We start from the raw sequence: 13103 nt of genomic DNA, 5'->3' as shown, positions 1-13103 counted from the left end.
AGGGAACACTAATTTGAACTCATTTGTCCTCACTTGTTTTCCTACACATGCATTGGTCACCTCTCTCTATGCATCTATCAATCCAAGACCCCACTTATTCCACACCCAACCCTAAGTCTTACAACCTTTGTCCCATCCCCTTGCTTTGCTTTGTACAACCCCCCTTCCATGCACACTCTTAGATTTCAAGCTTCAAAATTGATAAACCACAATTTTATGATTTATCTGGTATTGAATTTGGTGGATTTTATCAACTTTTTCTACATGTATTCACTAAAATAGCATGGTTTTGTGAATTCTTCCTAAATTGTACTCAAGAGTAAAAACATGCTTTTCAGGTCCTTAATTTGCCAAATTTAATTTACTTTAATTCCATTCGATACATTGATGCGTTTGTTAAGTGATTTCAGGTTTAGAAGGTAAAGATTAGATTGAAGAAGTGAAGAAAAAGCATGCAAAGTGGAGAATTCATGAAGAAATGAGGATTTGGAGTAATTCACGGTCACGCGTACGCATGCCTTACGAGTACGCATGCTTTGGGAATTTCGCCATGTCACGCATACGCATGGCTCACGTGTACGCGTGACAGGAAGCACGTGACTCACTTAAAGAAAATGTGATTGGCGATTTCTAGACCTCTTCAGACCCAAATCCAACTCATTTCTGAAGTATTTGAGGCCAACTTCAAGAATCAATAAAGGGGAGAGCAATTAGGTTTAGTTTAAAAATATGTTTTAGGTTATATTTTAGAGAGAGAAGCTCTTCTTCTCTCTAGAATTATGGTAGATTTAGCTTAAACCTCTTAGATTTAGGTTTTGATCTTGCTTTGATTTAGTCTTCATTGCAATTTCTTGTCATTTCATCTTGTTGTCTTAGCTTTACATGTTATTTCTTTTATTTAGTCACTTTTATGTTTATGAACTCTTGTTGAATTTGATTTTCATTTAATGCATTTTTATGTTTTCATGTTTATTAATGTTTAATTGAGTTGATATCGTTATTATCTTGCATTTGGTAGCTATATATTTTATTATTCTTTGAATTTACCATGTTCTTATTTTTATGCATGTCAAGTATTTGATAAAATACTTGGCTTAGTTTTTTGAGTAGATTTTTGTATTCTTGGCATGGGTTGGTAACTTGGGTAACCTTGAGTTACTAATGTCCAAGTGATTGATAATTTAGAAATCTTAATTAGTCTTGTTTTTATTGACACTAATCTTTTACTAATTCAATTAGTAAGTTGATTAGGACTTATAGATTAGGATTAATTAAGTCCATTTGACCTTCCTCAAATGTTGGGGATGATAAAGTGGGATTGCTCTTTGTAATTATCATGTTGTGGTTAGTAAAAAGGAAAGTGATCCTTAACCATCAATCCTTGCCAAGATCTTTCTTAGTTGGTTTCTTCAATTGTCTTAGTCTAATTTCTTTTGGTATTTAGGTATTGTTTGCTTCTTTAATTTCTTGTTATTTACATTTTTTTCTCTTTCTATCTCACTCCTGATTTCCTCATAGCCAATAATTGAGCACATGATTGCAACTCCTAGGGAGAACGACCCGGGATTGATACTCCCGGTTATTTTGGCTTGTATTGTGACAACCTTTTAAACATTGAATGAGGGTTAATTGTTGGTTTAGACTATGCTTACAACGAAATTCTATTGAGAAATTCTAGACCGACGATTTCCTTCCGTCAAAAATGCACCCTCCATTCCATCCCCCCATTCTCCGTATAAATACATGTTCATACCTACTACCGTCATTCACCATTACTACATATTCTCTGTTACCCACCTGAAGCGAACCTTTCCCCTCTTACTCTCCATTTTACATTTCCTTCTTTCATGGTACATTGCTTTGAAATGGGTTTGTGCTGAATTTCAGGTAAAAAGAGCAACAAAAAGGGAAGAAAACAACAAAATAAAGCTGGGTGTGTGAAACTGGCGTGCCACTTAGAACAAACATCATGAAAGTACATGGGCGTGGCACGCCAGAAGCGGGGCGTGGCACACTAGTTATGTTTTCCAAAAAGGATCCTTAAAGCTTTTACATGGGCGTGGCACGCCAGGAGCTGGGCGTGCCACGCCAGGAGCTGGGTGTGCCACGCCAGTATAGTTTTCCAGAGAGCAATGCTGAAGGAAACAAGAGGGGCGTGGCACGCTAAGCTGGGCGTGGTACGCCAAGTCCATCACACACATAATGGGCGTGGCATGCCAGACCCTGGGCGTGGCACGCCAGTTCATCAATCCAGAGGGGACAATCACTTGGGCGTGCCACTTAGTATCGAAGGCGTCGCACGCCAGCTCCAAACCATCACTTAGGCGTGCCACTTGAAGAACTAGGTGAGGCCGCCAAGCTTAAAAGAGCCACCAAAACATGGGCGTGCCACTTGAGCATCAAGGTGTGGCACGCCAGTACGAATTTCCAGAGAAGAAGTTGAAGGTCCAAGCACTTGGGCGTGCCACTTGGTGTCGAAGGCGTGCCACGCCAGCTCTCTCTTCACTTGGGCGTGCCACTTAAAGGAGAATTAAAATACATAATTAAAAGTATCTTAGGAAGCAAGTTTCAATCATGTAATAATTTTAGGAAGGAAATATAAATGCATGCTAATCATATGAATAAGTGGGTAAAGATCATGATAAAACCACACAATTAAGCACATTATAAACCATAAAATAGTGGTTTATCACCTAGGCGTGCCACTTGGGCTCGAAGGCGTGGCACGCCAAGCTAACCAAGGCTTAAAAAGACCTTGGACGTGCCACTTGGGTTCGAAGGCATGGCACGCCAGGGACACCAAAACATGAGGCGTGCCACTTGAAGAGATGGGCGTGGCGCGCCAAGCCAAATTGGAGGCTGGGCGTGGCACGCCACTTAAACGCCAGTCACACGCCAAGCTGGAAGGTCACGTTTATTGAGTTTTCTTTTCCCTCCAAATTGTATTTTTCTTTTCTCCGATATGGCCCGAAACTACACTAAGCAACTTCAAAACCTCCAAGCAGTACATGATGATCGAGTGAGAAGGGAGTAAGAACTTAAAGGATTTTGGAACCCGAGAGAACTACAACAAGAGGATGATGATGATGATGAAGGCAATGATAACTATGGTGTCAATTTCTTTTATGCTTCTTCTATCTTTTATTTCTTTTATCTTTTACTACTTTGTTTGTCTTTTCCTCTTTTGCATTGTTTTTGCTTTTACTTCATTTTATTTTTCTCCCTCTTGAGCTTGCTACACTCAAAAAGCATGATTTATGTATTACAAAGAAAATGTAAAGAAAAGGGTTGAACAAAACTAGAAAAAAGTATGACTAATTGGGTATAAATAGCCAAATTAACTGAAATGTTCAACACAAAATGAACATGGGAAGAAAAAGCAATTAACTAAATAACAATTGAGTAAATGAACATGGGAAGAAAGAGAAGCCAAAGGCTTTGAGTACCATTGACTAGAAAAGTTAAAAAGAAAATATGAACTCAAAGAGTTCCCTAGTCAAGTGTTTGTGGTGTTTTTGTGTCGAGCAAAGGTTGAGACAAGACATTTAGAGTCACAACTAAACTCAAGGTACAAAGCACCCTCCAAAGAAAGAGAAGCCTAAGGCTCTGAGCACCACTGACTAGGAAAGCTAAAAAGAAAATATGAACTCAAAGAGTTCTCTAGTCAAGTGCTTGTGGTGTTTCTGTGTCGAGCAAAACTTGAGACAAAATATTTAGATTCATAGCTACGCTCAAGGTGCAAAGCACCCTCATAAAAAAATTGTGAAAGAAAATAAAGAACTAAGCTTGCTTTAAGGTGGGAATTGATGAGAAAGGATTCCATAATATGATCATGATGGAAGTCTTAAAGAAAAAAATCTTTTGTGCTGGATTGTACATAAGTGAAAGGGCTAACCGAAACCATTGGGAATACTACAAGTCACCCTTGATTTGTGCGATTAAGATCTTCAATTATGAATGCATGATTCTGTGTTTGCTTGAGGACAAGCAAAGTCTCAACTTTAGTGTTATAATGCATCCGCATCTTTAGATGTTTTTTCTTTAGATTTTTATTTAATAAGCTAATGATTCTTATTTAATAAGCAATAATTTCATGATTTAGTGAGAACTACTTTGAGCTAGTTTGAATTATTTTACTCCAGGAGATTTTGGAGGAAAGTTAGCAAAGATCAAGGAAGAAGAGAGGTTAGCAACAGAAACACTAAGGAGCAGGGGAAAGATGTAGCAAATAGAGGAGCTTCTAGAGAAAACAGAAAGCTCCCTGGAACAAATAGGGAGGTCTCTGGACCAAGAATTCAAAAATTAAAGCCCCTGCAGTGTTAAAGAAAGCCCATGCATTATACGCCAAAGCCTAGGCGTTATACGCACAACAAAATGCACCCTCTAAGAGCCAAATTCCACCATGCGTTATACGCAAAGTACTATGCGTCTATACGCCACAACCTATGAGTTATACGCACAACAAAAGAAGCCCCTACTCCAGCAGCAAGCACAAAGCTCATGCATTATACGTCAAAGCTTAGGCGCGTATAAGGCATGACTTTGGCCCAACTCCCAGGGCTTTGGATCCTTCAATAATCCTTTCAAATTTTTCACTAATCCTTCAATTCTTCAAGAACATAATTGAATGATTTAAGATTAGAACAAGCCCATGAAATCAAGATTGGATTTGTCACTTATGAAGAGAATTACCTATGGCTTAACTTGAGAGGAAAAACTACATAAGAATTAATTAGATTAGATTTGATTTGATTTGATTTGATTTAGTTCATTTTTGAATTTTGAATTAGATTTTAGGGTTAGTATTTAAAGGAAAGAAAACACACATGTTACTCTTCTTCCTGGAGCCATTTTTGGATTTTATAGTTTTTGTTTTTAGTACACCATGAGCAACTAATCTCTTTTGTTAAAGTTAGGAGCTCTGTTTGTTCTAATGGATTAATGTTATTATTTTTCTATCTTGATTAATGCATTGATATTTTCTTAAGAAAAAATTTTTCATACTTCATCAAAAGGGTTTGAATATATTGGAAAATAGTTCTAACCTAAATTAAAATCTATATTCATCTTGAAAAAGTTATTTGTTAGAATTGAGCTTGAAAACTGCTTCTCGTAATTCTTTATGTTTTGAACTTGGCTTGATAAGTGACATTAAATCAACTAGGTTTAGCTCTTGAGAATTGTGTGGCTTTTAAATCAGTGAACGCACTTCACCTCTTATCTTAACTAATTGATCAAGAACTTGACGATTTATTAGGTTAAGGAAAATTGAATCACTAACAGATTGGGGTTTGATTAATTATGATTTGCCGTAAGATACATTTTTGCATGATCAAGGTAGATAGTGAAAAGCATTCTTCCTGAAGTTTCAAACATCTCCAAAACCTTAACGTTCCTCCATTTATATTACTTTCTTAATTGTTTACAAATTGCCTTCAGTTAATTCTCTGTTTTTACTACTAGGATATATTTGAAACCCTAATGTGCAATTGCCTGGTTAGAATAATCGATTAACTCTGGGGTGCTCAGTTCATTAACCCTCGTGAAAACGATAATCCACTCTCGTAATATTACTTAATACGATTCGATGTACTTGCTAAATTCTGATGTTGCGAAATTCCTTATCAATTATATGACTTTTTTTGTTTAGTTTTCAAACTATCCAATCAATTAGTATAACCCTCTAATTGATTTCATGTGACTATAAAATTAAAATATTAAAAGATGCTTTCGGCCAATAGATTGTTTTCTCATGCCAGATGATTGAATATCTTATATCAATTGATTGGAGCATTTTGCCAATCGATTGAATCATTTCAATTTTTGCAAATTTCAATTCTATTTCACAACCAATCGATTTCACATTCAAGAAATAGATTTTCCAATCGACTGTATATACTTACATAAATTATTGATTGTATTGTTGTAAAACACTAAGAAAGTGTTAACAACATTTTAGGTGATATGCCTTAGCAATTTTTTAATTTCAACGACCATTTTAACAACATTTCGGGTAGACATTTGAAAACATTGTGTTTCAAAATACTCGAGAGAGAGAGAGAGAGAAAGAGAGAGAGAGAGATGAGTTTGACTTCTTAACAAGTTTATCTAATTCCTGAAAGACTAAACGTTTTCAATCTTGTGGACTTAGATTCTTGTTTCATCGTAATGTTTATGCACAAATTGTCAAGTCCATTAGATGTCATTCATCAATGCCTAATACAATGAACTTATAAATATGTATGTTACAATTTTCTCAATTTTTGATAATGACAAACATTTTGACGATGGATATGAATATTTGAAAGATTTGAAAGCAACTTTTTTGAAGACAATTTTCATATGCTAAGTTAGTTACCAAAACATTTTTGAGAAATTTTACAAGAGTTTCCTTGAAACTTAGGGATGTTTACAGATTGAATCAAATTGGATATGACCGAAATATCGATTCAATCCGTACTAAAATTATCGGATTGGATTTCATATCTGTGATTTGTTATGCTTGAAAAAAAAATATAAACTGATTAAGAAAATCGAAGGAGACAAGCTTATAAAATTAAATGTTGTAGAAAATTAAATAGTAAATGTAGATCAGAATAAAGAAATTAATCCTAGAATAAAGAAAATAAAAACTTTAGAGAGAAGTTGGAGTTTTTTCCACTAAATATAGGCCAAACCTAAACCTAAAAATTAGCTTATGGTATCAATTCGTCATTCTCGATTAGATCCCGTTCTTTTCTTCTTGCATATTTAGAGGCCCGAAAATGCGACTTCAAATGCTTCATTAACGAGGCATGTGAAGCTTGTCCTGTGTATTCAAAAAAGGATTTCGTTCATGCAAAACAATGCATACTCGATGAAATAGTGTTGCGTATGCAAAGGTTTTTTTTTTATTGTCTAGCTTTGTTTTGTGTTCTTTTTTCTTTTTTGATGTCATTCTTCATGCCTCATTTCAAGCCGTTAATTTATTCCTGAATTACTAACAAATATATCAAAGCACAAAGCAGATGATTATGGATTGCTTATATTCAAATTATGAGTAAGAAATTATGTAATTTATCAATAAATACAGTTAGGTAGAAAATCACAAAAATAAGCAATTAAAATAAAAAATATATATATAACAGATTGAAGATAATCCTCCAAAACTATACAATTAAGCATGCAAAATTGGATTCTATCAATGAGCTTCCAAGAACGCAGGACAACCTTGCCAAGCACGCAAAACAGTAGTGGCTAATGTAGATTGGTGACAACTAGGAGAGACACTAGCACTAGCTCTTGTCGTTGCATTCATATTCCTTCTTCAATTCAACTCGGTTCTTCGCTCCTTTCTTCTCTCCCTTTTATCCGATCCCTCCTTTCTTGAATTCGTTCCCTCCCTTTCAAACCCTAGCTATAAGCTTAATTAGTACACTTTTAATTTCCTTTCTCTATTTTAGATTTAAATTTGTTATTGCTTTTATGTTTTTCTAAGTTAATTTGTTTGATTTATGCTTTTAGAAATGTTTTGGTGGTAAATTAAACAAAAATTTTAGACTGTAATATTGAAACCATTATTTTTTTTGTTTTTGCAATGACTATATAAAAATATCTAGTCTCATATTAACAATTACCATTCTTTATATAATAGTGGTATCTGATTTATTAAAATGATTGTGATAAACATTTATTGTCATATTTTTCAACATTAATAGTAACTAAAAAATTTTTACTCAATAAAAAAAAATCACTATAAAAAGTTTTCGATTATAATTTTAAATTTGATTAAAAAAATTGTCGCTGAAAGCCTAAAATGTTGTAGTCACCTCCCAACCAATGTGTGCTACATAGCTTCTCATATGTAGAATCTCGTTTCTTCTACCCACATTTCATTAATTCTCATCAAATTGCTTAAGTTATACAAAAGGAATTTGTGTTAGGAGACAACGGATAGGGTTATATAAATAGAGAGATACTTGAATAAAGATTTTATAATTGTCTTTATATGAAAATTTTTCTTTTTGACTATTGGATGATGAATTGAAGGGTTAGATTTTGATATATTATAAAAGTATTATTTTTATTTAAAATATGGTCAAATTAATAAATCACACTTTTATACAAAGCATCTTTATAAAAAGATGTTTTTGTCATCTTTATTTGAGTAGCTTTCATATAAATATAGTACTATCTTCGTTCTGGTAAAAATAGAGAGAGAGAGAAAATGTTGAAAATTAAAGATTAAAGGGAAGGAAGATGCTTTCAAAAAAACGTGTAAAACGTCTTTTTGTAAAGACACTTACGTGTCGCATAAGGAGTTCAACCCTCGGGGGGACAAATCCTTTCCAAACAGCACTAGTGAAGCTATAGCTGGTAACCTCCTCCGGTAGGACTTCCTCTTGCATCACTCGCACAAAGGATTTTGTTGAGTAGTCTCCTGTTTTATCAAATTTCCATACCACACTATCTTCCCTCCCATTTGTAAGCTTGAATAACTGTAAGATCTCATGAAGCTGGTGTACTAAGTCCAACTCCCACTGGAACAACTCTCTCCTCCACTGGAAACTCCAAATCCACACTAGCCCATCCCAAAAGCCACAGTCTGCTATCACAGATTCATGAAGAGTTGAGACCGAAAAAAGCCTAGGAAACATATCTTTCAATACTCCAGTGTAATGAAGCCTCTTTACAACCCAGTAACCGACACATCCTCCGGACCCACATCCTCTCACAGCTGACCGGTATAAGGCTGGACTTTTCAAAATTAATGGCCAATCCCGACATGAGCTCGAAGCATCTGAGTAGCCGATGATAATTCCTGATGGTCCCTTCATCAGGCGGACAGAAAAGAATAGTATCATCTGCAAACTGCAAGTGAGACAACTCAATATTATCTCTACCAAGCAGTAACGGAGTTATACGGCCATTCCTCACCGCCTCTCCAATCATTCGATGCAAAACATCCACAACTAACACGAACAGAAATGGGGACAACGGGTCACAATGCCGTAGACCCCGTTCCATTTTGAAAGGCTTTGAAGGTGATCCATTGACAAGCAATGACATAGATGCAGTGGTGACACACTCCTTTATCCAACCTCTCCACCTCTGGCCAAACCCCATCTTCTGCAAGACAATATCCACAAAGCCCCACTTGACTCTATCATAAGCCTTTTGGAAGTCCAGCTTTATTATTGCGGCGCTCTTTTTTCGTGTTTTTAGCCAGTGCACTGTTTCACAGGCGATCAGGGCCCCATCATGGATTTACCTGCCCTTAACAAAGGCGCTCTGAGTCTCTCCTACCAACCCCTGCATTACCTTTCGCATCCTCCTAACCAACACCTTGGATATGACCTTATAGACACACCCCACCATACTAATCGGCCTGAGGTCCTTTATTTCTCTGGCTCCAGTAAACTTTGGCACCAGCGTAACCCACGTAACATTCGAGTCTCTAGGAAGTGTAGCCGAAAGGAAGAAGTCTAGCACCGCATCAGTGAACTCCCTTCCTAAGTCATCCCAGCATTTTTTTATGAAGTTCATGTTGTACCCATCACTACCTGGCGCCTTTGTTGACTCACAATCCCACATTGCTTCCTTTATTTCTTCAACAGTTGGCAGCATTTCTAGCTCCAGTGCCTCTTCCTCGTTGATCTGCTTTACAAGCCCGTCCCTGAACCCAATCACTGGCGATGTCTCCTGGTGGTACAACCCCTTATAGAAGTCTCGAATAGCCGTCTTGATCCTCGCCTGGTTCCTTATCAACCTCCCATTAACCATTAAGGAATCAATCATATTCGACCTTCTTCGTGCTGAGGCTAGATTGTGGAAATAGCGGGTATTTTTATCCATTTCCTTCACGTGCCGCGATTTGGACATTTGCTTCCAATGAAGCTCCTTCCTGATATACCATTTTCTACAGAAGCTTACCAACGCTCTCCTTCTTGCTTCAATAGTCCCATCAGCCGTGCCAGTACTTACCATGTCATCTACTTTCTTAATTTCATCCTCCAGCTGTGTAATCCTTTGGTTCATATTCCCAAAATTGGCTCTATGCCATCTGCTCAGCGGAGTCGTCAGAGCCTTTAAATGAACTGTCCCTCCCCCAAGTTCCTCCACTCCTCCTTCACCATTCTCAAGAACCCATCATGGGTAAACCACGAATCCAAGCTCCGAAACGGTCTTGGTCCCCCGCTAATCCGGTTAACCTCCAAGATCATTGGGCAATGGTCTGATAACCCTCTAGGTCCCCCTCTCAGTCTTGTATCAGGAAACTCTTCTAGCCACTCTAAACTAACCAGTCCCCTATCAATACGGCTACATGATTGCCCTCTGAACCAGGTGAATAAGCGATCAGTTATTGCCAAGTCCACTAACTCCATATCCTGTATCCACGATTTAAACTCTTCTGCGGACACTGTTAAAGAGGTAGCACCCTTTCTCTCTTCTACACGAGTTACCTCGTTAAAATCCCCCATATAACAGAACGGTACTTGGCATAACCCAGATAGGAAGCTCAACTCTTCCCACATAATGAGTTTTTCCGCCCTTTCATGTGGCCCATAAACTAGACAGAAAGCACAGGGAAAGTTAGTTTTTAGCAACACACCTTTCAAGCATATCCAGCGAGCCCCTTTATAACAGTTGTTCATCTGAAATACCATGTCGTCCCACATTAATACCAGTCCCCCCGCAGCACCAACCGAACCAACTAACTCCCATTTAACTGCGCCATTTCCCCACAGTTGTGCTATATCAAAATTTGTCACCATCTCTGTCTTAGTCTCTATCAAGCCTAGCATATGCACATTAAACTTTCTCCGAAAGTTCTTAATCATACTTAGTTTACCAACCCCCTTCAACCCCCTAATATTCCAAGAACTAAAAATCATCGTATAGCACTTATACACACCTTTTTCCGATTCTTCGGTCGACTCCTCCGTGCTTTCTCCTTTTGCTTAGCCTGTTTTTTCTTCTGCGCAATTAACTCATTCTGTGCCTGTAGAATGGCCATGATGTCATCTTCCTCATCATACTGCACCGCTCCAGATTCTACTGCAAGCTTCCAGGCTTCTTGGTTTTCTTGCATATCAGCTGTCCATTTGTTCTCTGATGTTTCCATCTCAGCTTCGCTCACTGCATCAGAAGGGGCCCCTTGCACACTCGCTGAAACTCTCCCCTGAACACCAGTATCTAACTCTCCCTGACAGCCACTGTCCCTGCCCTCTGCCAACTCATCTCCCAAGCTAGCCCCCTTCCCTTCCAATGGAGAGCGCGACACTCCCTTGCCGCTGACCTCAAAAGAACCAGTGCCATCCCCTGCACGACCTGGATTCCCCCCAATGAGATCCACTGCCCCTCCTCCCTCCACCAGCCGCGGCATCATCAGCACCATCCCTCCCGCGAGAGCACTGCCTACCTCCCTCACCGGTGCCCCGCTCAACCCCCGTGCCCCCAGACTCGCCTCAGCAACCTCACCCGTGACGTCAACAGCCTTGCACACGCCACCCATCCCCATCATCATGTGCGGCGACCCAGGGTGAGCATCCGCCTCCACAGTCAGCGTCGTACTCACCAAGGCGAAGCCCCGATCTGCGTCTCTACTCCTCCCCGCATCACACCTGACCACACCGCCATGGTCTCCTTCCCCAGCCTCATCGCCCAATGTAACCGGATCATCACTCCCATACCTACCCGATTGAGATCCTCCCTCCGCATTACCCACAACCCGCTTCGCAACAGGCCCAATCCGCATCCCCTTTACGGAACCAGCATGAGGAGTAGATGGGCCTCGGGAAGTCAAGCCCAACGTTGCCCCCTTTGGCTTAGAGTAAACAAGCTTGGCCTTAGAGCTATTAGAGCCCAAACAAATCTGGCTTGTGATTTCTCCCACAGCAACCACCCGGTCCGCATCAAAGTCCCATGACTGAGTCCTCTCTGACGCATCTTCTTCAATCTCAGCACTTCCTCCCCTGAGCTCAGCAACCGTATTCTTAGCCGTTACAGAATTTGAATTCAAAGAACCGTTGCTCCATTCATCCAAAATATCAGCCGTAATTACGCTTCTGCCCTCCGGACCCCCTTCCATCCTATGCGGCAAGGCTACCTCCTCAGCCGCCGGACCCGGCCACCCCCTCTTCATCGGATTTCGAGTACCGCTAATGCCCTCCATGCTCCCAGCAACCCCTGGCATCACATCAGTCACCACCCCCCCCTCCAAAGAGCCATGTTCATCACTGCCAAGTTCCTCAGCAATTACCTCAAACTCCGTCGACCCTACAGTTAAATAAAACTTTTCCGAGATAGATGCCACCCTCCAGGTATCGATCAGCATGCGACCAGCCCGGAGCGACAAACTTGGGGCTGTAACGTTAGCACAAGCCACAACCTCACCCCACTGGCTACCAATCGCACGAAAAGTATCCTCGGACCAGGCATGTAGTGGAACGCCAGAACACTCAATCCACACTCTTCTCCTCACACTCCGTTCCTGATCATTCCAACGGCACATACTATGGAAAAACTGCCAGCGGCCATCCCCACAACCCTCCAACGCCTCCTCCGCACTCTTTGTACTCTCAAATATCAGCAAGGCCTTATACCTCCCCAGCTCACAGATTTTAACAACGTGAGGCCAAGCCTTACTGCTGAGTTCATTCAATAGTCTGAAGTCAATTGGTCTCACAGTACTCCCAATCACACTCCTTTGCAGCCATTCGAGATTGGTCTTGGCAACAGAGGCTTTCAGCAACATTGCCCCCATTTTCTTGGAATCCTCCTCTATGGCATGTGTTGCAATATCTAGAGCACTCGGCCGTGCCCCCTGCACCATGTTTGGAGATGGCTGGATCCCAACTGTGTGCTCCCTTACCGCGTTATTGACCTCAGCCTGGCGGTGGTGTGGCCTTCCCTCCGCCACCACCTCTGCCACTCTTCGTCCCTTAGAAGCATCCCTCCTATACTTAGCCTCCCCTACATAAAGCTCTTTCCCCCTTAACAGCATGTGATTCATTTCAGCAATAGCCTTCAGCGCTCCTCCCTTCGTAGTATATCGTATGAAGGCAAATAGGTAGATCTTCCCATTTCTCGTCTTTCTTGAGAGGTATATGTCGTTGATCCGT

The 13103-nt window shown here is 39.9% G+C and overlaps 1 protein-coding gene across 1 annotated transcript; it reads right to left on the bottom strand.

Moving 5' to 3' along the window:
- On the bottom strand, positions 10068-10874 carry LOC107636617. The gene has a single exon (XM_016340115.1). It carries the CDS (start codon positions 10872-10874, stop codon positions 10068-10070), a length of 807 nt encoding a protein of 268 aa, XP_016195601.1.

Source organism: Arachis ipaensis, chromosome B04 (assembly GCF_000816755.2).
Source record: "Arachis ipaensis cultivar K30076 chromosome B04, Araip1.1, whole genome shotgun sequence".
Classification (NCBI taxonomy): domain Eukaryota; kingdom Viridiplantae; phylum Streptophyta; class Magnoliopsida; order Fabales; family Fabaceae; genus Arachis; species Arachis ipaensis.
This window is presented reverse-complemented; position numbering and strand designations above follow the sequence as displayed.

Coding starts and splice junctions, on each gene's coding strand:
- LOC107636617 (XM_016340115.1), bottom strand. CDS start 10,874: ATGATTTTTAGTTCTTGGAATATTAGGGGGTTGAAGGGGGTTGGTAAA.